The sequence below is a fragment of the Schistocerca piceifrons genome, chromosome 5 (assembly GCF_021461385.2).
Source record: "Schistocerca piceifrons isolate TAMUIC-IGC-003096 chromosome 5, iqSchPice1.1, whole genome shotgun sequence".
NCBI classification, from domain to species: Eukaryota; Metazoa; Arthropoda; class Insecta; order Orthoptera; family Acrididae; genus Schistocerca; species Schistocerca piceifrons.
Genome location: NC_060142.1, coordinates 478,696,389 through 478,722,640, shown reverse-complemented (window position 1 = coordinate 478,722,640; position 26,252 = coordinate 478,696,389). Strand labels below are relative to the sequence as shown.

Below are 26,252 nucleotides of genomic sequence, written 5' to 3'. Positions count from 1 at the left end.
CAAACTTTCTGAAGATCTCGTATTTAAGTGGTTCATTTCTATTGAAATTATGCCTCTCCACAAATAGCGTATCTTGTGCCATGGATGTATATGTCTAGATAACGGCTCTACAGATGACAAAGTGAAAGGATTGAAAAATGACTTTCAATGTCGCGACATCTATTTACCGATACGTGGAAAGTTATGAAATACCGAGCTACGCAGAAAATTTTCGATATTATCTTGCAACGAAGCCATCACATTATCGAGTGCGTAAACCGATTGTCATAAAGTCCCGATTATCGATGAAAGAGCAAGAACCCAGGGAACCAAGGACGTGTTTGACACAGAAGGGAAGCGAGTGTGCGATGAGGGAGGAAGTTTGTGGGCGTGAGTTACTGTGCCTTGTTTACCCGTGTGTTGTATTTTTAACTTGATATTGAAAGACACGCCGTGTTACGAAATGTGCGTAGTTTGTTGTCAAGACACTGTCATCTAATCCAAGGAAATGCATTTTGCAGAATCAACAACTTAGAAATTTTTCTTTTTGTTTTGTTTTTTTGGGGAGTAAGTAAGACACTACGAGAAAGGGAAAATAAAGACGCTGAATAGTTATCACAGTGCTTCACTCTTCGTTTGGATGATTCACTGGGAAGTGCGATGCACACTGGCATGTCGAGGATGAGAGGACTGTATTTATAAACATGACTTCTGTGTGGAAAAGACTGCAGCGAGTTAACAAGAGAGCAGCAAAATTTCAGTTTACTATTTCCTATCACCAGCTAACGTTAGAGACTACTTCGAAATGGTGAGTTAACCCGTTGAAATAATATAACTTTTGCGATTATATATTCTCCTGTCATTTTAATACTTCCAAATTCATTCAGTAAATTTCTTTCGATCTTTCAGCGTCCCATTTATACGCTTCGCCTGTTTGTTATGATTGTGCACATAATGAGGAGTTTTATGGTTTGACGTGCCAAAAATTAAATGTACTAAATCAAATGACAGTTTAAAAGTGTAGTGTATATGAATCGCCAAATAATCAAATCCATGACCGACCATCAAATAGGTTTTGCATATTTTAGTTTGGACACCAATGCTTTGACTAAAATTCAGTGATATGTAATGCGATGAAACGACGAACATTATCGTCCTCTATTTATGACGATGCTCTACCCAAGAACAATTTGTGTATGCTATGGATCCCTTGAAATAACCGAAATAACCAGCATTGGAAACTTACTAAGATTGTTTGATGTGTTAACTTTTTTTTTTCAGAGGTGCTTGATGTAATCTGCCAGTTCGTCCATTGCCTTAATATGCACTTGACTTGCTGTGATGATGCAGCAATGTTGAGTCTTCAGTAATTCACTTGCATCATTTTTCGAAGTTTCATGTGGTCATACTTTTAACACAAAATATATACTGCTGCTGATCGTTTTCAGTTTCAGTGTAAAAACAAGAAAAAAAAGCTGTGTGGTGATTCTTCAGTGTCTCGTGGCATATTTGTTGATCGAACAGTTCATGGGTGTATTGATGGTTCATAGTGTCCAGCGAGTCTGTTGCACACTATGAACTGGCAGTACACCTGTGGGCTGTTGGATCAGAATATGTGATGTTCATGCTTTTTCTGTCAGTGTTACTTCAGTTTGAGGCTTAGCTGTTCTTTGTTTGCATGTGTTAGTAAAGGACTCAAAAAGGCTGTGATATGACTTCCTGATGTAGTTCCACAGTGTTGGTATACGCTTCACGGCACCTAGATGATGACTTTAGGAAAAGTTGGTTAGTGATGAAAAGAGAATAAGTGTGTACGTGGAGTACTTCAGGTGTTTAGTGTGTTGGTTTGGATCATCTGGATATATAATAAAGTTGATAGTTAAGGCTATATGGGTAGCTTGAGTTCCAGTATGCATCTGGTGTGTACGAAAAATGCAATCTCCATGCTGTTAGCATATACATTATCATCAAATTTATACATTGATTGAAACACCTTTCTACTCACACAGCCAGCTCCTTCCAAATCTAAATAAATTATCATCTTCAGTGTGGCTCATGTATGGGAAATTATGTCAAAGAAAATTGTATAGTTAGCTGTTTGTAAACCCATTTCACATTTTAAGAGAGTAATTTGATTTGCAGAGTACTTTCATAACACTGCAGAAATAGTAACATTGTGTATGTATGCCTATCTAAAAAACTATTCCTTTCACTATTTTTTTCTAAGTAACAGGGTAAAACACCTTACTGAAGTGGATTTATACCTTCCAAAGTCAAAATGTTCAGTACATACAGCAGTATGCGCACATGAATGTAAAGGTGACGACCCCCTCTTAACTGTTGGAACTGATAGTTCTTCCACAAGCAGAGAGGTGGATCAGTGGTGGGGAATGACTCTTTAGTGGTGTTGAAGTGTGCGTGCTTTGCTGTATGTTCAGAAGATATTCATCTTCTAAAGGCCCCCCCCCCCCCCTCTTCCCTGCCTTGAATACTTATTTGTGGTGGCAGACTGATCCGTAATATTGTAGCAGAATATTCTCAAATGATATTCCATGAAACCCAAAGAAATTCTGGCTTGTATGTAAAGGCTGTTAGCAGATCAAAAGTCAGTAGGGGGCCTATCCAGCTCTTAGCGAATGAGACAGGAACTGAAATTGATGGTAGCAAAGCAAAAGCTAAAATGCTGAACTCTGTTTTCAAATGTTCCTTAACAAAGGAAAACCCAGGTGAACAGCCCCAAGTTAATCCTCGTACCACTGAAAAGATGAATGAAATGAGTGTTAGTGTCAGCAGTGATGAGAAACAGCTGAAATTGTTAAAACTGGACAAAGGCCTAGGGCTCGATGGAATCCCTATAAGATTCTAGACCGAATTTGTGGCCGAGTTAGCCCTTCTTCTGTCAATCATCTATTGTAGATCCCTCAAACAAAAAGCTGTGCCCTGTTCATGGAAAAAAGCGGAGGTCACATCTGTCTGCAAGAAGGGTAGTAGAAGCTATCCACAAAAAGAGCATCCAATATCCTTCACATCAATTTGTTGTAGAATCTTAGAACATATTCTAAGCACAAACAGAATGAGATATCTCAATCAGAATGATCTCCTCAATGACAACCAGCATGGATTCCAGGAACTGAACTGAAAGTCTCTTGAACTCTGCCAAGAAAAACTGTTAACAAAGTTTCAAGAACCGGCTTTAATTGATGACTATAGGAACATGCTACAACACCCTACATATTGCTCACATAGGGACCATGGGATTCTTCCCACACTCCTTACATGTATGGAACAGGAAGAAACTCTACTAATGGTACAATGGAAAGTACCCTCTGCCATGCAACTCATGGTGGCTTGCAGAGTAAAGATGTAGATATAGTGCAGTCTGAGGTCTAGTTTAGGTTGCGAAGTGACAATTTGGGTGACACATTAATTGTGAGTTGGCAAAGCCAGTAAGTGTGAAAGTATATTGTATGGTTGTGGGAACAAATTGACCGGTAGCGAAGCATAATGTTAATGTCTGTGCCATATTGAAAAACTAAGGGGCTTCAAATATGTAAATTTCACCGGTAATGGAGCTCCAAAGCGTATTATGTGGAGTGGTACTGTAACAGAACTTCATTGTCTAGAACATCTTTCGGTACGTGCCCTACAGCAGCAACTGCTCGTAATTTTATTTCAAAGTGTAAGAGGCTGGCTTGACTACAGTAAGATAGTTGAAATGAATGTAGGTTGCGGTGATTATGCAGAAATGGAGAGGCTTGTAGAAAATAGACTAGAGTGGACGCTTACATCAAACCAGTCTTAAGGTTGAAGGCACAACAAAAACACTTCCAACATAGCTGATAAATAAACTACTATAAATGATTAATGGAAAATCTCATATAAAGATGTGAAACAAATACTAATCAAGAGATAGAGGGGCTGGCCAGTACTTACCTCAGCTCAGTACAGCCGATATATACACATAAAACAGAACTGAAAATTTACATTCCTAGCTTTCGGAACAAATGTTCCTTCATCGGGGAGGAGAGAGGGGAAAGAAAGGGAAGAAGGGAAAGGAGATTCAGTTACTCACAACCCAGGTTATGAAGCAACAGGGAAAGGAAAATAGGGAGGGTAGCAAGGATGGAGGCATGGTTGTCAGAGGGAAGCCAAAGATATTCTACTGTAAGTACTGTGCCAGCTTCAAACCAAAGAGGATGCATAAAGAAGTAAAGAGGTATATAGTATAAAGATAAACACAACTATGTAGGATGAAAAGATGCATGAATGGCTAAAGAGGAAAGGGAAAGAGGAGAAGACTGAAGAGTGAATGGGAGTGAGGTTGTTTAACGTAGGTTCAGTCCAGGGGGATGGCGGGATGAAAGGATGTGTTGGAGTGCAAGTTCCCATCTCCACAGTTCAGAGTGACTGGTGTTGGGTGGGAGAAGCCAAATGGCACATACGGTGTAGCAGGTTCCTAGGTCCCGTATGTGCCATTTGATCCTAATTTATGGGATAGGGAGCTGCTGTTGAGCTATATAGGTCAAGGGAAGTGTTCGATCCCAATTTATGGGATCGGGAACTGCTGCTGAGCTATATGTTGTTGTTGTTGTTGTGGTCTTCAGTCCTGAGACGGGTTTGTTGCAGCTCTCCATGCTACTCTATCCTGTGCAAGCTTCTTCATCTCCCAGTATCTACTGCAACCTACGTCCTTCTGAATCTGCTTAGTGTATTCATCTCTTGGTCTCCCTCTACAATTTTTTCCTCTCCACACTGCCCTCCAATGCTAAATTTGTGATCCCCTGATGCCTCAGCACATGTCCTACCAACCGGTCCCTTCTTCTTGTCAAGTTGTGCCACAAACTCCTCTTCTCCCCAATTCTATTCAGTACCTCCTCATTAGTTATGTGATCTACCCATCTAATCTTCAGCATTCTTCTGTAGCACCACATTTCAAAAGCTTCTATTCTCTTCTTGTCCAAACTATTTATCATCCATGTTTCACTTCCATACATGGCTACACTCCATACAAATACTTTCAGAAACGACTTCCTGACACTTAAATCTATACTCAATGTTAACAAATTTCTCTTCTTCAGAAATGCTTTCCTTGCCATTGCCAGTCTACATCTTATATCTTCTCTATTTCAACCATCATCAGTTACTTTGCTCCACAAATAGCAAAACTCCTTTACTATTTTAAGTGTCTCATTTCCTAATCTAATCCCCTCAGCATCACCCGACTTAATTTGACTACATTCCATTATCCTCGTTTTGCTTTTGTTGATGTTCATCGTATATCCTCCTTTCAAGACACTGTCCATTCCGTTCAACTGCTCTTCCAAGTCCTTTGCTGTCTCTGACAGAATTACAATGTCATCGGCAAACCTCAAAAGGCTACAACCCTGTCTCACTCCCTTCCCAACCACTGCTTCCCTTTCATGCCCCTCGACTCTTATAACTGCCATCTGGTTTCTGTACAGATTGTAAATAGCCTTTCGCTCCCTGTATTTTACCCCTGCCACCTTTAGAATTTGAAAGAGAGTATTACAGTCAACATTGTCAAAAGCTTTCTCTAAGTCTACAAATGCTAGAAACGTAGATTAGCCTTTCCTTAATCTTTCTTCTAAGATAAGTCATAAGGTCAGTATTGCCTCACGTGTTCCAATATTTCTACGGAATCCAAACTGATCTTCCCCGAGGTCGGCTTCTACCCGTTTTTCCATTCATCTGTTAAGAAATCGTATCAGTATTTTGCAGCTGTGACTTACTAAACTGATAATTCGGTAATTTTCACATCTGTCAACACCTGCTTTCTTTGGGATTCGAATTATTATATTCTTCTTGAAGTCTGAGGGTATTTCGGTTGTGTCATACATCTTACTCACCAGATGGTAGGGTTTTGTCAGGAATGGCTCTCCCAAGGCCGTCAGTAGTTCCAATGGAATGTTGTCTACTCGTGCGGCCTTGTTCGACTCAGGTCTTTCAGTGCTCTGTCAAACTCTTCACGCAGTATCACATCTCCCATTTCATCTTCATCTACCTCCTCTTCCATTTCTATAATATTGTCCTGAAGTACATCGCCCTTGTATAGACCCTCTATATACTCCTTCCACCTTTCTGCTTTCCCTTCTTTGCTTAGAACTGGGTTTGGAAATCAAAGCTCTTGATATTCATGCAAGTGGTTCTCCTTTCTCCAAAGGTCTCTTTAATTTTCCTGTTGGCAGAATCTATCTTGCCCCTAGTGAGATAAGCCTCTACATCCTTACATTTATCCTCTAGCCATCCCTGCTTAGCCATTTTACACTTCCTGTCGATCTCATTTTTGAGACGTTTATATTCCCTTTTGCCTGCTTCATTTATTGCATTTTTATATTTTCTCCTTTTATCAATTAAATTCAATATTTCTTCTGTTACCCAAGGGTTTCTACTAGCCATCGTCTTTTTACCAACTTGATCCTCTGCTGCCTTCACTACTTCATCCCTCAGAGCTACCCATTCTTGTTCTACTGTATTTCTTTCCCCCATTCCTGTCAATTGTTCCCATATGCTCTACCTGAAACTCTGTACTACCTCTGGTTTAGTCAGTTTATCCAGGTCCCACCTCCTTAAATTCCCACCTTTTTGCAGTTTCTTCAGTTTTAATCTTCAGTTCATAACCATTAGATTGTGGTCAGAGTCCACATCTGCCCCTGGAAATGTCTTACAATTTAAAACCTGATTCCTAAATCTCTGTCTTCCCATTATATAATCTATCTCATACCTACTAGTTCTCCAGGATTCTTCCATGTATACAACCTTCTTTTAAGATTCTTGAACCAAGTGTTAGCTATGATTAAGTTATGCTCTGTGCAAAATTCTACCAGGTGGCTTCCTCTTTCATTTCTTAACCCCAATCCGTCTTCACCTATCATGTTTCCTTCTCTCCCTTTTCCTACTCTGGAATTCATCACCCATGACTATTAAATTTTCGTCTCCCTTCACTACCTGAATAATTTCTTTTATCTCATCATACATTTCATCAATTTCTTCATCCTCTGCAGAGCTAGTTGGCATATGAACGTGTACTACTGTAGTAGGCATGGGCTTCGTGTCTATCTTAGCCACAATAATCAGTTCGCTATGCTGTTTGTAGTAGCTTACGTGAACTCCTATTTTTTTATTCATTATTAAACCTACTCCTCCATTACCCCTATTTGATTTTGTATTTATAACCCTGTAATCACCTGGCCAAAAGTCTTGTTCCTCCTGCTACCGAACTTCACTGATTCCCACTATATCTAACTTTAACCTATCCATTTCCCTTTTTAAATTTTCTAACCTACCTGCCCGATTAAGGGATCTGACATTCCACACTCCGATCCGTAGAACGTCAGTTTTCTTTCTCCTGATAACGACGTCCTCTTGAGTAGTCCCCGCCCAGAGATCGAATGGGGGACTATTTTACCTCCGGAATATTTTACCCAAGAGGACGCCATCGTCATTTAACCATACAGTAAATCTGCATGCCCTCGGGAAAAATTATGTCTGTAGTTTCCCCTTGCTTTCAGCCGTTCGCAGTACCAGCACAGCAAGGCCATTTTGGTTAGTGTTACAAGGCCAGATCAACCAGTCATCCAGACTGTTGTCCCTGCAACTACAGAAAAGGCTGCTGCCCCTCTTCAGGAACCACGCGTTTGTCTGGCTTCTCAACAGATACCCCTCCGTTGTGGTTGCACCTACGAAATGGCCATCTGTATCGCTGAGGCACGCGAGCTTCCCCACAAACGGCAAGGTCCATGGTTCATGGGGGGGGGGGGGGGGGAGGAGAGTTGAGCTATATAGGTCTATATAGGTCAAGGGAAGTGTTCGATCCCAATTTATGGGATCGGGAGCTGCTGTTGAGCTATATAGGTCCCGGGAAGTGTCCGATTCCAGATGATATTGTGTTTAGTGGAATTTGAGGAGTTTAGTGATGTCGGTTTTTTTCATCGTTTTGTTTGGGGGTGGGTGTCTAAACTTGTTTATATTTAGTTTGTCCCCACCCAAAAACCCCCAGTTTGCCCCGCATGCCCCGTTAGTGTCATTAGGCTTTTTGTGGAACGTGTGTGTGTTTGTTTTTCGATGTATTTTCGTCCTCATAATGTGTACGTACTGACTTTACATGCGCCATATTGGAATTGTGGTTTATGATCATTTCCACCATATTTGTGACGCCATGGTTCAAAGCAGACGGGCGGGATTGGATGCTTCCGTATTTCCCCTTCAGGTAATGTATTTAGTCTGGCCTGTGTCCAGGTACCACTCTGGTGTGGTTGCATCTGTGCACAATTTATCTGTATTGATGAGGCACACAAGCAATCCCACCGTGGTTTGTGAAGGAGATGGGGTTAACGAAATTCAGAGCACTTCCATGTAACATAAAGAAAGAAATTTATAATTCTGCCTGTTCGAAAGAATATTAAGTACATACTTCATTAGTAACTCCTACTAATTATTGTTGCTTCTTATCCCAGGCTTTGAGTGACTTTTCTGAACTCTGCCCTCTTTCTTAAACTTCTCCAGGCCTTTTCCTTCACCCTTGTTCCTTTCCCTTCCACCCTCCTACCATAAGAAGGAGCCACTCGTTCCATAAACACCTTTTTATGTGTATGTTCTCCTGCCGCCTCCTGGTGAGTAGAGTTTTTAGCTATACAATTATGTTAAATTATCTAATTATCTAGATCAAACGATTAAACATTTCTATTATCTACATGCCAAATGGCAATGTTCATTTTAAAGCAACAAATAAGTGTTAATATATTATAAACATTCATGAGTGTAGGTATTTATTTTATTTGATAAATAGCTGAATATAAAAGTATAGCCTATATTTAAATAACAATAGAAGATAAATATAAGGTATTTAATATAATGGGGGAAGCAGCAGTTTTCTGTTTGTAAATATAGAATAGTCATTAGGTTTATTTTTCATTTAAGTAGCATAAATGATTTCAGTAAATACTTATTTGAACACAAAATGCTTATTGCTTCCAGTCTATATGTACTCCAAGTAGGCTGCTTGTATGTGCCAAACAGAATAGCCAGAAATATGAAATTAGATCAGATGTGCATTCTTATGGGACCATAAACTGTAAATTACTGGACGTACCTTGGCCTAGGCTAAGTAAAGTCAAAACAAATTGTTTACCTGTTGCTTAAATATTTTTCATTAATGTTCCATGTGACACAAGGTATTGCATTGTGGTGGAGTGTTCGTTGAAAGTAAAAGCTTTCTGTAAAACAAATTATTTTGTAGCCAATCGAAAACTATTTTCGTTTTTTACAAATGTGACAGCGAACAAAAAAAGTTGTATCTTATTGCATATATGTGCTTTAGATGCACGCAAATCATTTACATTATTACATATGTATTGATATGATGTAAACCACCACAATCATTTACAGGCAAATAAATCTGCTTTAAATTTAAATTTCTTGTTATTAAGTGGGTTAAATGTAGTTGGTGTAAGCAGAGTAGTATAAATCTTTGTTAATACAGTGTGCAGATTAAATCTGAGAGAGTTGCTGCTCTTTTATTAATGTATTCCTTGATTTACTTCATAGTCCTGAAAGTTCTTCACAACACAATGAATTAATGATGAGTCTTTTTCTGGGAGAAATTAAATTAACAGATAATAGACCGCTAACAATGAAATTTTTTCTTTCAGGAAGCCAACAAAATTAAGTGTTGTATGGACTCGCCGAAGTCGACGTGTTGTAACAGAGCCCTTGGCGTGGGAACCAACCATGAAAGATCCACTACGTGGTGTTGTCGTGTGGGCAGTTCCAGAGAATAAAGAAATTACAGTAACATTATTCAAAGATCCAAGAACACAGGAACTGGAAGACAAGGACTGGACTTTTCTAGTTGAAGATGTAAGCTTTACTGTAGTGTTAAATTTCTTCACTAATTGCTACCCTTGGTATCAATAAATAAAAAAACAATGAAGAACGCTGTGTTCAAGAAATGATACACAGCACCATTATGAAAATACTTGGCTGACAGTGCTGTGATACTTGTTTTGTTGACCTTCATAATTAACTGTAGTGTTAATGGTATGTTCAGTAATAATATGATGTTCATTGAAGACTCAGTTATGTGTCAGTTTCTTTGTTTTATTTACTGCTGTGCATGCAAATACCAATTTTCATAAGTCTTCAGTTGCAGATGGCTATAAGTATAATTATTTAAAGTGGTAGATACACAGAGTGGGTAAAGTGACTCCAGAATCCCTTGCCATTCACCTCAGTTTAATCAGCTCAGGGATGTTGTAATATGAGACAGAAGGCAGAATAAAGAATGAAAGGAAAACACGAGAGCTGTTAAAGCAGTGTCTAGCCAGTCATCCACGCACTTTCTTAGAGAACAGAGAGATTTTCTCTCTTTTTCAGTTCCAATCATTTCACTAGATTTTGTGTCCAAAGAGAGAAGAAACATTTATACTACTAGCAAAAATACAACATTCTGGCAATCTATAATTGGTAAGGATATAATTCATTTTTGATACTCTATATGTTAACAGTACATCATCTTCCACAGTAGATGGCAATTCTAATTCTAAAGCATCTAATGCATTTCCGAGTTGACCACATACTGCTACTTTGGCCAAATTATATAGCGTCTCCATTATTCAGAAATGTACTTACAAATGTGGTGTTGCTGCTGCTGCTGCTCGTAGATGCAGATGTTATTGTTTCAGAGGACATGATGGGCTGTGCTCCAAATCACCCTCCTTATATACTAAAATTTGGGTACAGCCAGTTAAAACAAATCCTGTTGTCAACACATGTCGGGCAACCTTTTGCTGGCGTGGGTGCTTGCTCAGATAATTGTCCTAAAAGGACAAATTATCTCGGCGGGACAGTGACGCCGACATTGCGACCTTGGGACCCCGGGGGCCCCATTTTTTTATCAGTTGCTGACCCTCGAATCATGAAACGACGCGACGCAGTCATGTTTCGATTCGTGAGGGTCATTATCTGCAAAACGTGAAAAGAAACAAGGCCCTCTTTTGAACTAATCATGAGTAAATGAATTCTTTGACAAGTATATAATTTCTTCTCTTCGTTTATGACATGAAATTTGTTTTACAACGAAGTGAGGAAATTTGCCTTTTTAGGATTCTGTAACTAAATAGAACTTACTCTACTGATTACAACAGTGAGGAGCTTTGCAACTGTGTACATTAAATTCTGACACAACAGATGCAACACTTCACAAAATTCAAAAGGTAGCTAGCTGCCAGAACAGTTATGAATTCATGTTGTCTGTCATCAGTGGTTGGTTGAAATTACAGGTAGTGTTAGTGACTGAGTTATAGTGAACTGCAGCAGCAGCCAAGCTTAATGCTGCAGCCTGTTTTGACAATTGTAACGTGATAATTGTCACACTAATGATCGAATTATTAAAAAGTTTCAGCATTGTAAAATAATTGGCTATGTTTCATCTTTCTTAATTTAAATTCCCCACCAAATTCATAAAGGATTGAATTTAATTAAAGGTTAATCTGTGCTTACTCTGAGTTCTTACAAGTTTACACAGTAAGTACATTTCTACTTGGCTTTGTTTGAAGCCTGTATTCCTTGTTGCAGTGCTTCTACTTCTGGGATGATTTTAGTTAGTTGAGTACAGCTTCTTCTGTAGCACTGATTCTATCCAAAGAAGCCTCCACTTTTTGAAGTATCATTTAACCAAATGTTGCAATTTGCTTTTTTTTATTTTTCCGAATCTTTTTAAATTTCCATTGCTTCTTATTTGCAAAACCATACAGTTGTTAGATACTACCTCCTTCTGTGTGGCTATTCATTGTACATTGTGCCTAGTCTTAGAAGATGAGTTGAAGTAAGGATACTTCCCATATTTTTCATTCGTAGATTTACAGGAAGTTTTTGACAATTTTAGCAGAATACACTTTTTCAAATTCTGAAGGTAGCAAGTATAAAATGCAGGGAGGGAAAAATTATTTCCTACATGTACACAAATGTGGCTGCACTTATGATTCAAAGGACATGACGGTGGTTGGGAATGGAGTGATGTAGTGTTGTAGTCTATTGCTCTTATTATTCAATCTGTAAATTGAACAAGCAATAGAGGAAACCAAGGATGAATTTGGAAAGGAAGTAGAGGTTCAGGAAGAAGAAATTATAACTTCAAGATATGCCAATGGCATTGTAATCATGTCTCAGACAGCAAAGGGCTTGGAAGATAGGTTGAATGGAATAGATAGTGTGTCAGCAATGGGATATGAGATGAACATCAACAAAAGTAAAACAAGGGTAATGGAATGGAGCTGAATTAAACCATCAGTAATTCTGTATTCAAACTAATTGGATTGCAATGATAAAATCATTAAACATTGGGCAAGGAATGATGTTATTGCTCATATGATGCATTTCAGAATTTATCCATCGTCAGATACCTACAAAAAGTCAGATACAAAAATATTTCATAAAACGTAGTAATGGATGTCTATAGCACTCCACTTTGATTGAAAACACCTGGAACAAACTGTAATACATCTTGTAGATGTAATGCTTCCAGTTGTATGTGAAACAAACATTTGCACACTGCTGAGATAATTCTGCAGAGTGCGGAACAAGAAGACATCTTTGCCTCCAGGAGGCGTTACAAAATGTATAGTGGTACCAAGGCGCATAAACTAGTGTTTATTATACCATGTGTCTGATAGCTGTGGACCAACTTATAATAAAAGAAATGTTTTCATTACACAAATGGTAATACTACACAAGAATGCTGAAGAGTAATTTGGTAGATTGCACAACTAATCAGAAAGTACTGAATAGAATTGGGAGAAAAGAAATTTATTGAAAAACTTGGTGAAAAGAAGGGATCAGTCCTGAGGCACCAAGGACTAATGGGGTGGGCTGAGATGGAGGGGGGAGGGAGTAAAAATTGTAGAGGGATACCTACGCAAGAGTACAGTAAGCAGGTTAAAATAGATGTAGAATATAGTCGTCATTCGAAGATGGAGATATTTGCACAGTATAGGATAGTTTGATAGGGCAGTGTCTCCTTGTTCATAAACAGTGTGTTGGATAGAGTGAGCTGCAATCTGTGATTGTTTGCTGATGTTTCAGTTGTACGTGGTGGGAATATTTTGTCAGTGACTGTAGAGGGATTCAGGATGGCACGAACAGAATCTATATTGAGTGTGATGAATGGCAGTTTTGATTTAAATGTGGGTGCTGCAGATGGCTAGAAGTAGTACTCTTGTAATGTCCAATTAGTGTATTTATGGGTTTCTGCTTGACTCAGTCTTGTCCATTAAATACCTAGGCATGTTGTTGTTGTGGTCTTCAGTCCAGAGACTGGTTTGATGCAGCGCTCCATGCTACTCTATCCTGTGCAAGGTTCTTCATCTCCCAGTACCTACTTGTTGTAAAATGACAAGTCAGTTCATTAGTTTCATCTTCTGTGGCTCATTTGCACAGTAAATCATAATGATCTGGACTGAGTCATTTTACATACACATTGCAAATTAATTTGTAAATATGGCTACACGCTGAACATTTATTTTTATTAAATCTATAGATGTGAGTTAGTAATTCCTATCAACTACCTTTTACGCATTACAACAATAGAAATTCTTCCATGGAATAGAAGGATTTGTCAAGGAGAAACTTTTCAGTTTGTTTTCAAATTTTACTTGTTTGTCTGTCAGACATTTTATATCACTGGGTAAGTTATCAGTAATATTAGTTGCAGCATTGTGAACCCCTTTTTGTGCTAAAGACAGCCTTAATGTGGAGTAATGAATGCCATTTTTCATTCTGGTATTGTAATTATTTACATTGTTGTTCCTCATGAATTACAGAGGATTATTTACAACAAATTTCATGATTTAATAAATATACTGTGAAGCAGTAGTCAAAAGAATTATTTACATCATTGTTCCTCTTGAACTGCAGTGGATTTTTTTCTATGAATTTCATGATCAAATAAATATACTATGTGATCAAAAGTATCTGGACACCCCCAAAAACATAAGTTTTTCATATTAGGTGCATTGTGCTGCCAGGTACTCCATATCTGTGACCTGAGTAGTCATTAGACATTGTGAGAGAACAGAATGGAGCGCTCAGCAGAAGTCACAGACTTCGGATGTGGTCAGGTGATGTACACAAGATTTCAACACTCTTAAACCTCCCTAGGTCCACTGTTTCTAATGTGATGGTGAAGTGGAAACGTAAATGGACGCGTACAGCACAAAAGCGTACAGGCCGACCTCGTCTGTTGACTGACAGAGACTGCCGACAGTTGAAGAGGGTCGTAATGTGTAATAGGCAGGCATCTATCCAGACCATCACACAGAAATTCCAAACTGCATCAGGATCCACTGCAAGTGCTATGTCAGTTAGGTCAGTTAGACAGGAGGTGAGAAAACTTGGGTTTCATGGTTGAGCGGGTGCTCATAACCCACACATCGTGCCATTAAATGCCAAACGACACCTCGCCTGGTGTAGGGAGCATAAATGTTGGATGATTGAATACTGAAGAACTGTTGTGTGGAATGATGAATCACGGTACATAATGTGGCGATCCGATGGCAGGGTGTGGGTATGGCGAATTCCCGTTGAATGTCATCTGCCAGTGTGTGTAGAGCCAACAGTAAAATTCGGAGGCGGTAGTGTTATGGTGTGGTCATGTTTTTCATGGAGGGGGCTTGCACCCCTTGTTTTGTGTGGCACTATCACAGCACAGGCCTACATTGATGTTTTAAGCACCTTCTTGCTTCCCACTGTTGAAGAGCAATTTGGGGATGGCAATTGCATCTGTCAACATCATCGAGCACCTGTTTATAATGCACGGCCTGTGGCGGAGTGGTTACATGACGATAACATCCCTGTAATGGACTGACGAGCACAGTGTCCTGACCTGAATCCTGCAGAACACTTTTGGGATGTTTTGGAACGCCGGCTTTGTGCCAGGCTTCACTCACCGACATTGATACCTCTCCTCAGTGCAGCACTCTGTGAAGAATGGGCTGCCATTCCACAAGAAACTTTCCAGCACCTCATTGAACCTATGCCAATGAGAGTGGAAGCTGTCATCGAGGCAAGGGTGGGCCAACACCATATTGAATTCCAGCATTACTGATGGAGGGTGTCAGGAACTTGTAAGTCATTTTCAGCCAGGTGTCCAGATACTTTTGATCACATAGTGTATTTAAGAAATGATTACAGTGGCTAGTTGTCCTGTCTTCCTGTCTCCCTTTTCACTGCATTCCATATAGTCTTAAGTCTGTTGTCAGAATTACTGATTTCTGACATTTGCAGATGTTGCTTGATGTTTAAAAACTTTTCTCAGTAATTTTGAGTAGTTTTTGTAGTGAGCAACTACTGCATGATCTCTACTTGTTTTTGCCAGCAGATACATTTCACTTTTCTTCTCACAAGATACTTCAATCACTCTAGTGAGCCAAAGTCTTTACGTGGCTGTTTAATGTCCTTCCTTGTTAGCATTTGGAAATCTGTTTTTAAATAATGATATAAATGTATCATGAAATATATTAAATTTTATGATAGCATTTAGTTCATTATAAATTTCATTCCTTGTCATCTCTTGTATCTTAGTCTTAAAAAAATTGTCCTGGAGTCATTAATTATTCTAACAGATATCCACTGAGGTGCATCTTTTCTGTAAGGTGCTATCTTATCCATCCACACTAACTGCGCATCATAGAGAGCATTTGTTACATGGTAAAGAGTTACCGTCTTGCTCTGAGCTTTACCAAAGAGAACAGTATCCATTTGGCTCCTACTGTCTTTATGTATCTGTGCTGCAAAAGTTAATTACTGAGATCAAATTCTAGGATCCAAATAAGGTTTACAGACCACTTTTCATATCAGAATTCTGTAGTAAATCTGCAGTGAATCATCACAGACTATTAACTGCTTGCTGCTGTTTGATTTGTAGTGCAGTAAGGAGTCCTGATTCCTCATAAACAGATCACAATTCCCCAGTGGGAATCTGTATACAGTTACAGTTAATAGTGAACTATTTTTCAGTATTAATTCACAAGCATGTGCTTGTATGAGCTGATCACTGCAAAATCTATTTGTGTCAGTGTTTTTGAAATTGTGTTCTGTTTTAATATATGTAACAACTCCTCCTTTTTCTGTATTAGTTTTGTATGAGTAAGCTGCTAGAGTGTAGTCTTTTACATGTGGTTTATCTAACACTGTGGTTATGTAGTGCTCAGGGAGGCACAGGATGTCTGTTTTCAGAGCTCTCTAAATTTTCCAAACAGACCAGAAACTACCTTGTCACTCAGTCCTCTAATATTGGGGTGAATTAAGTTAACCTTACTTTTCTGTGCATTATTAAGTGTTTGTGGGGCACTTTTGTTATTTTGACTTCTCTCAAAAGGATGCTTAAATCGTGATTCTAACCTAAAAATGATACTTCTGTGTCGCCAGTAATGACAGGGATCTTGCTTTGTGTGATGGCGGCCCCCCATACATTTTGTGCAAAAAGCTCATCCAATCTATCTTTCAGTCTCCTGTTCAGATGTAGGCCATGTTTAGTATAGGCAGCACTGCACTCATGTGAATTTCAGTCAGCAACAGTCTACTCAACAAATTGTTCACATGGCTGACAGTGCTGTTAATCCAAGGACGGTCATGACATTGTCCACAAAACTCACATTTGTGTGTAGCTGCTACTTCTATTTTGTGCAGGTCATCCCTAATGCTGTGATTATTGTCCTTAGCAAGGCTGTTGCCGGCTCCACCTGTTACAGTAACCTGATCCTCTTTTCCAAAGTATGTGCACAGGTTCCTTATGTTCTCTTCCACCTCTAGCATTTGGCGTCACAATACTTGTGCTTCTAGATCTACATACATACTCCACATGCCACCATACAGTGCATGGGAGATGGGAGAGAGCACACTGTATACTAATAGTAGTCATTTCCTTTCCTGTTCCACTTGCAAACAAAGCGAGAAAAACACAACTGTATATATGCCACTGCACGAGCCTTAAATTCTCGTATGTTCTTGGTTATTTGACATCTATTTTGGTGGCAGCAGCATCTGGGTAATACTTGTGTGTTGTTGAAACCTACTTATAACAAATCTAGCAGCTCACTTCTGATTTGCTTCGATGTCTTCCTCCGATCCTACCTGGTGCAGATTCCAGACATTCAGCAGTATTCAATAATGGTTCACACTAGCATCCTATATGTGGTCTGCCTTATGAGTAAACCACTTTCCTAAACTTAAACTTCTCCCAATAAACTGAAATCAACCACTCACTTTCCCTACTACAATTCTTACATGCTCATTCCATTTCATATCGCTTTGCAATGTTACATCTACATATTTAATCGACATGGTAGGGCTGTTTATGAACATTATGGATTTGTTTTTCCTACTAATTTGCATTAACTTTTATTTTTCTACTTTAGAGCTAGCTGCCATTCATCACACCAACTACAGATCTTGTCTGTCATCTTGTATCTTCCTGCACCAATGACACCTGCCTGTACACCACAGCACCATCGGCAAACAGCCACAGATTGTTGCTCACCCTGTCCACCAGATTGTTATAGATATAGATAACAACAGAACTCATATCATGCATTGCTGGGGCACTCCTGATAATACACTCGTCTCTGATGAACACTTGCAATTGAGGACTACATACTGCATTCTATTGCTTAAGAAGAGTGTGAGCCACTCACATATCTGGGAATCTATTGTGTATGCTCATATTATCATTAACAGTGAGCTGTGGGGCACTGTGTCAAATGCTTTTTGTAAACCTAGAAATATGGAATCTGCTTATTGCCCTTCATCTGTGGTTTGGAATATATCGCGAGAAAAGGACATGTGGAGTTTCACACAGCTGTTGCTATCTAAAGCTGTGCTGATTCGTGGACAGAAGCTTTTCTATCTCAAAGAACAATTTTTTGGGTCTGTTCTTTTAGACTCCTTATATCCTGGAGAAACTTGTGCTTTTTTTTTCAGTTGCTTGGGACACTGTTGGGTGAGGGATTCACAATAAAAACAAACTACATAAGGGGCCAGTGCCATAGAATATGCTTTGTAAAACTGAGTTGGGATCCACCTGAACTTAGTTACTTATTTGTTTTCAGCTCTTTCAGTTGTTTCTTTATGCCAAGGGTGCTTATTACAATGTCCTCCTTACGGGAGTCTATGTGATAGTCAAATGGTAGTATGTTTGTACAATTCTTGTGCATGAACAATTTCTTAAGTGCAAAATTTAAAACTTTTGCTTTCCTTTTGCTGTCTTCTACTGCCATACCAGACTGGTTAATGAGAGACTGCATAGAAGCCCGAGATCTGCTTAGCGATTTAATGTAGGACCAGAATTTTCTCGAGTGTGGCAGAATTTTTTCTAAGGTATGACAGTGGTAGTTGTATGCTTCACACATCAGTCTTTTTAGAGCCGCACAAATATCTATTAACTTTTCCTTGCACATTTGCATATTCTCTTTTGAATAGAGAGTGCAACAGCCTTTGCTTCCTCAGCATTTTCCGAATTTTGTTGTTAAACCATAGTGGATCTTTTCCATCCATCAGTCGTACTGGAACTAAGTGAGATTAGTTCATTGTCTAAATGGAATGCTAACAACTGCTTATCTGCACTTTCTAGCAGAAAAGCTCTCCTAGCCTTCTTGATTAGGTTATTAACTTAACCACAGTAACTATGATATGATTACTAATCCCTGACTCTACACTGCTGCTGTTGATAAGGTCAGACCCGTTTGTAGCTACAGTGTCTGAAATGAAATGTTTCCAATGTGCATGAGCTGTCTAACTAGCCAATCAAGACTGTTTACTGAAAATGTGTTTAAAAGTACTTCGCAAGACTGTCTGTGTGTACCTTTTGCTATGGATCCGTAGACATCCCGGTGTATACATTCTTGTTTAGAGTAACTTCCAACTAATATTACATGTTCGTGATACATCTGCACTACTGACCATAGACTTTCTCCGAATGACCCTAAAACTGTGATAACAGAAGCGAGTGAACGGTAAAAGCATCCAGCAATTAACTTGATTTCATGTAGACCCCTAATATATATCAGGATAACCTCACTGTCACTCTGAAATTCGACATCAATAGATACAATATTTTTGTCAACTGCAGTGAACTTGTGACCTGACATTCTGTCCCTGATTTGCCCTGTGTCGTCTGGCCCATGCCCCTCCCATGGCTACTACTTAGATGCAAGGCTCCTTTGTTCCTACCCTCATTTGGTACCAAACTGCACTTAGTTTCTTTGCTAGAAGTCCACTGCACCTTACTGTGAGCTGCAGCAGATGAGGCTCTTCCCCTCGTACTTCAGGTAAAAAGTCAAATTTATTCAATACTGTAAGCTCAAATGTAGATGATGAAGTTGAAGAGCTGTTCTGTTTTTGCCTATTGCTTTTGACTGTTTTCCAGTTCCCATGATCTTTTTCCCTCCTTTACCCCATCTAGTTCAAATTTCATGTGTTCTAATTTGGCCTGAAGGGCACAAATCTGTGCCTCCAATGATTCTTTTGTCTTTATAGAGTCTATAGTTCCATGGCAGAGCCTCATTTTCAACATACGTTTCGTGACTACAGTCACCCAAGTGAAATTCCATTCTACAATCTACACATACCTCTCCCTCTCTGATTACCTTGTGGCAACATCCATACTTATAATGTATTGCAATACAGATTACATGTTTAAAACTAGAATTAAATCACTTAACATACTTTATGCTTCATGAATTTTTGTTATTTATGAACCGCAAAATTAGTCAAATGGTTAGCGATTAAGATGTGATGTAATGTAAAAAGTCAATTATTTCCGCTTACAACAAGAACTCTGTACTCACTTAACTACAGTAGCTTTTAATTAACTTATTCACAGTAGAAATGCAACTTCAGTGTACAAACTTTATGTAAACAAACTACTAATGCAAAAATTTCTGAATCAAACAATTTAAGATTTGTTCGAAGAGATTTCAGGATTACAGCCAGTCGTCATTAACTTCATTCTACGATATTTCAATTGGACACCTGCCAGTCATCTTCAGGTGAGCCATCGAAGACTGTGAAGACGTTCTCCGCCCTGCCTTATGTAGCGTGCTCATAGTACTGCTGTGCATGCGTCATTTTCATGGTGACAGAAGGACCAGACCGCCCGGCGGCAGCGCCTTCGCTGGTGGAACTACAAGGATCAGCTATCCTTGCAGTTCCACCAGCGAGGGTGCTGCCACTTGGCAGTGCGGCCCTTCTGTCACAGTGACTCTTATGTATGCGCAATAGTAGCATCAGCACACTATATAAGTTGGAGTGGACAAAGCCTTTGTCAGTCTTTGATGGCTCATCTGAAGGTGACTGGCAGGTGTCCAGTTGAAATATCATGGAATGAAGTTTATGATGATCGGCTGCAATCCTGAAATCGCTTTGAGCATTTAATTTGCTGGGAAAATTTTAAATTTCATAATTTAAGATTCATACTACTGTCTGGAAATATGAACTTAATAATGATGGATATGCTGTACTTAAATTTATGGAAAGAAAAAGAGCAGAAATAATGGGATTCTTTAAGTTAACTGCACAAAAATGTAAACAAAGGTATGACTACAACCTGACATGATTTTTTTCAGTTCTTTCTGGAATAATATGTAAAGATATCTCTAACAGTAAGCTTAAAAAGCTGTTATTACAGTAGAAACAACTTATCTTCATGAGAGTGCAAAAACTCACATGCACAGGACACCAAAATATCACATAACATCAGTTGCAGAGAAGGTGAATGGCCAAATACAGTTTATTGGTAGAGTTGTGGTGAAAATGCAGTGCAGTTATAAAGGATACAATTTTCATAACATTTTTGCAACCTATTCTTGAATACTGCTAGTGTATTTGGATTCTCACCAGGTTTGATTAAAGGTAGACAACAAAGAATTCAGAGGTGTGCAGCTAGATATGCTACTGGTTGATGTGATCAGTACAAGGGTGTTGAGGAATGGGAATGCATGGAGGGAAGATTATCTTTTTACAAAATGCTATTGAGGAAATTTAGAGAACTGCACGTGAGAGAGACTATGAAAAGATTCTTTTGTCTCCGTGTTGATCTTATATAAAGAGCATAAGGAAAAAATAAGAGAGATTAGGACTTTCAGAGAGGCATTGAAGCAATTGTTTTCCTTGCAACTTAAAAGGAAAGGGAATGACTAGCAGTAGTACAAACTAGTGTTCCTCACTGTACTCTGCAGGGTGTGTGGAGTATTTATTATATGTGCATGTAGATGTCATAAGTCTCGTAGCCCAGATATTGTTTTATCTTTATAGTAGTTAAGTGAAACACTGTTATTTTAAAATTGGATACACAGATAGCTGTCAGCTGGTGGCACATTTGGCTGCAATTGTTTCCCCTGATTGCATCTTCTAGATATGTCTTTAATGAGCTGGCTATCTGTAGTGGAGAAAATCTCTCAACTGCTATGTCACTCCAGCTGAGTAGACAGGATTAAGATATGAAATTCCTCAGCTGGTGATTTACCCCATATATCCTGCAGTGCAACCAACACTTGTGTCTAGATGATGATGATGATGTTCAAAATATGCAGAATATTGTGCAGAATGTGGACATCATGTCCATTTACAGCAGCAAGGGAAGATAATTGCACCCTGCTTGCTATCTGACTGTGTGATCATGCAGGGATGTGACATTTCTCATAAGTAGCATAAGACTATTATGAGATGCAGACAGTAACACAGTGTCCTTTCTCTGGCCCGCATTTACCTCACTGTGGCTGGTTATGTGGACTAAGCAGCTTCATTTCCCAAAGCTGGCCGGGTGGTCTAAGGATAGTGCCATCTGGGCATGAAGAAGATTGTGTTCTGACATGTCCCTATCTTTGGAGCATGCTATGGATGCATGTTCTGTTTTGATGAAAAGACCTGCCATTTTGTGGTGTCTGTAGCTTACTGAATTCAGTGAAACACTCTTTATTAGATTGTTTTATACACTGGTGAGAGCACAGTCTTAGTTTTATTAGTGACAGATTGCAATTTTATTATGTGGTAGGATGTGTGCATATGAAATTTAAATTGTTGTGTCTCAAGGGACTCAATCTAACAAAATTTTTACAAACTGTTTTGTGATCTACTAACAGCTTAAATTTACATATTTGCTTGTAGGAGTTTTATGTTGTGTATAATGTGAATTTTAGTACAAATTTTAAATATTGCTGTGTGTGTGTGTGTGTGTGTGTGTGTGTGTGTGTGTGTGAATATCATGAGTATCACTGAAATAGCTGATTATTGTCTAGTATATTAGCAAAAGAAGATCGAGGCAGTAAAGATACAGAATATCATAACTACGTGTCCCATTTTCATACTTTATTTTCCATTTTTGCTTGGTGAAGGTTCCAGCAACTGGCAAACGTCGTCAGTTGGCAGCAACAAATATTAACATGCGCAAATATGCCAGTGTAGACTCCAAGCAGAGTCATTTGAACATGACTTTGAAACCAGTAACTAAGAAAATTGTTGGTGCCACGTTGGAGGCAACACTATTTTGTGTTCTTGTCCGGGAAGGGAAAGCCACGTAAGTATTTGAATTAATGTGTCTGGCACATGCTACTTTACTGTTTCATAATGTATGTGTTACTGCATGTGAAATGAGAGCATCACATGTTGTGCCAGCATATAATTCAACATGTTTCCATTTTTTCAAAATAAACACTGCAAATCATAGTACCAAAATGCTGTCTCACATTCTCTAGTTTCGTGAGCATATGAAGGCAAAATAAATGGAGTTAATAGGAGTAATGATTTAATTTACAACATGTAAACAATGGACACTGGAAATTTTTCTTGTTTCTGTGTAGTATTTCCAAGCTGGAATAAGAGATCATATACACATTGGACATTGTGTGAATATTATGTTATGCAGATGTGTTTGAAAATGAAACCTTGTATTAGAGAAATTTGGCGTATGCCAGCATGCAGCAAATGTCTACATCATCCTATATATAGGAAGAGAATGGAAAGTTACTGTTCTCTTTCTTGTAATGTTTGTTTTGTGTTGTTTGTATGCATGAGAAAATGGAATGAAAACATACTTTTCTCAGAATTCACAGTTCTTTAATTGTCTTTGTTCACTGCATGCAGCATGTGTAATGTTCTTCCATTCACAGAATTTTATATCTATATGTTCTATATTGTTCGGAATATATCACAAATCACTGTACTACCTTTGTTTTAAGACAGCTTATCCTCAATTTATTATAATTATAGTAATTGGAATTCCTTCATGCTCGTAAGCTCTACAATTATAAGAATGTTTATTGGACAGTCAACTAGTTTCCTACTCTGTTCTGAGAAATATCTCTTATAATAAGTAACTTCCATGATTTTGTATTATGTACACAATGCTTTGTGTTCACAACTGTAAAACTATCTTTAGTATATGAGTAAAGTGGCAGATCATCCACACTTATTCAAACTGTAACATTTGTACAGTATTCAAAGTAATGCATTTCTGTTTTCATACATGTCAACCTAGGTAGACACACGAAGTGTTTCTGTATGTGGTGAGTACAACATATTATGACAGAACTTTTTTTACACTACTAAGTTTGCTGTATCCATTGTTTCTCGAGAATGGTGAAACAATTATGTCATCTTTCCTTCCTGTGCTGCAGTGTGTGATCACTGTAGTTTTGTGCAATATGAATGTTACAGACTGACTATGTGTTTCATATACAGTTAAGTGTTTATAATCTCAGTGCCCATACGTGAGAAAAATATAATTGATCAATATTTTAATACTATTCAGAGATGAAGATATGCAGAGTATGGCGAGCCTGATGAGTATGAGTGACATAGCACCTCTTGAAGATTTTGAGGATGAGGAGGAAGGTGAGTTAGAAGTGGAATGTAGATATAGGAATATTTCTTATGGAACAGTAAGGGTGGCGCAGTTAAAAGTAGCCCGCCTTCCCTTTGAATGCAAATGCAATATATTGGCTTCTGAAATAAATGGCTACAACAATGCAAAGTTTTATGCAATAATTGATGGTTAGCGATCTTCTGTTAACATTTCAGTTTATTTCGTCAATGAAGGTAGACATTTCTCTTTGCAGTCTGCAAAATGACTTTCTTGGTAGAAGAAAGAAATGAAATCGCAGACACATGTGAAAACAAGTTCTATTAAGGAAACTCGCAAAATTTCCATGCTCAGGTATCAGGATAGAGCCTGTATAAAAACTGGTGCATCTAAGGATCTATATAAAATGTAAAACGACAAAGAATTCCTTAAGTTTGCTCACCAGAAGTTATGGCAAACATTTGCTGGAGGATTATTCAAAGCCCAAAGAAATTTACTCGTAAATGGGCCCAACAGGCCCATGTCGGCAGCAAGAGTTACTAGCAGATATTGAAAAGTCTAAATTTGAAGCCATGTTGTATGATGGCTGAGCAGCAATTAGGGAGGATGATACTCAGAAACACACCGATTATTGCACGTAGCTTTTGAATAACAACAACAATGGTTTGTTAGATTCTTTCCATTACATTGTGAGTGATGAAGCAGGGTTTCATTTTTCTGGTCATATGAATTCACAGAACATGAGGTACTGGGCAATGAAAGATCCTAACATTGTGCATCACCAACCACTCCACAATGGAAAACATCGGTGTTTGGTGCAGTATAGCAGGGATGTGCGTCATTGGACTGATATTTTCTTTATGTTGCCTTCAACACGGATGCATATATGGAAATTTTCATTAAATTTTTTGTTCACATCACTGAATATGAAAGCTAATAATGCTTCTTCCAGCAAGATGGGGCAACATGCCACGCATCTGAGGCATCTTAGGAACAAGTCCATGATGTCTTCATTGAGTAATGAACTGTCAGCAAATTTTTTTGGCCACTACATTCACCAGATCTAACAACATGTGATTTTTTTTTTGAGACACTTGAAGAGACAAATCCACATGCAGTAGAGGAACTGAAAGACATCATCAGCTGTAAAGCTACTGCCATTGATATCTGAACTTGACACAGGGTGTATCCCTGAATATTCTTAGATGTTCATAGCTGTGTACTGAAGTCACTTTCAGCATCTTATATAAGTATATTTTTTCACTGTATTTTTCATTATAAATAAATGGTAAGTCCATTTTGGCTCTTCGTTTCTGTAATTTCAGTGGATTTCCTTTATACTTACACAGGTTTCTTTTATCTGCGCCACCATGTAGATATGAAATAATTAATAAATGTGTGCCGTAAAATTGATTCCTAATGCATACTGATTTTTTTTAGTGTGAATGTGTTTTAGTGTTGTTCATGTTTTGGTGAATCACAAGTTTAACAGGATTACATTTGTTATTGAGATATCATTCATTAAAGGTACATGCGAGTAAATTAATTTATATGTATTGCAGAAATAATGATAACTAAACTGTGTTCACACTTTTTGGAGAAATGTTGAAATTGTGAAAGGTCTCTGCTCTTTTGTAAGTTTAATTATACAAAAGAAATTAGATTTCACTTAAAATTGTGTTTGAGACACCATGAAATATTTTGAGGCCTTATTCAAAGAGCATGCTATAGCTTGAATTAGAAATCTTACATTAAAACTTTAATAATTTAGCCCTGTTGTGCTTCATTATACACTCTAGGAGACACTGAAACCAGATGCAAATTTGTTCTTAAGATTGTGAAAGTGTGACGGGATTTTTATCTGACGAGAGATCAGAGTCTGTATGTGACAGTAGTAAATTCATGGGTTCCTTTGTTTGTTTGTTCATTTCTTTCTTTTCACAGTACTTTTTCTTTCACCTCATGTAGAGTAGATATGGTCCTATTATCTGATCTGTATAAAATGTGAGAAATTGAATTCTAAAAAATTCAGTCACTTGCAGCTCAGTTATCATTCAGTCGGACGTTTCCGAGTAAAACGTAATGATTGAAGAAGAGTGAGTCAACGAATGTAATCCCCAGGTTCAGTAATAAAGTATCCGACATACTGACAGTTAATAAGACATATTTATGGTCGGTCTCTCTCTGTCTCTGTGTGTGTGTGTGTGTGTGTGTGTGTGTGTGTGTGTGTGTGTGTGTGTGTGTGTGTGTGTTCGTGAATCACAAGTTTAACAGGATTACATGTGTTATTGAGATATCATTCATTAAAGGTACATGCGAGTAAATTAATTTATATTTATTATATTATGGCGCGTGCCATTTATAAGTTAGACTTGACTCTAGCCCAAATATTTATAAGTGTCAATAC

At 38.3% G+C, this 26,252-nt stretch overlaps 1 protein-coding gene across 2 annotated transcripts in view; it reads left to right on the top strand.

Annotated features, from left to right (window-relative positions):
- Positions 1 to 332: 332 nt before the first annotated feature.
- Positions 333 to 26,252, top strand: part of LOC124798109 (EH domain-binding protein 1) — a 187,264-nt gene continuing 161,344 nt past the window's right edge. For both annotated transcript variants that reach the window (XM_047261365.1, XM_047261364.1), the window contains exons 1-4: positions 333 to 787; positions 9,648 to 9,855; positions 22,380 to 22,561; positions 23,795 to 23,877. In XM_047261365.1, coding sequence (XP_047117321.1) covers positions 684 to 787; positions 9,648 to 9,855; positions 22,380 to 22,561; positions 23,795 to 23,877 — 577 coding nt within the window. In that variant the 5' untranslated portion in view covers positions 333 to 683. The remainder of the gene's footprint in view (positions 788 to 9,647; positions 9,856 to 22,379; positions 22,562 to 23,794; positions 23,878 to 26,252) is intronic.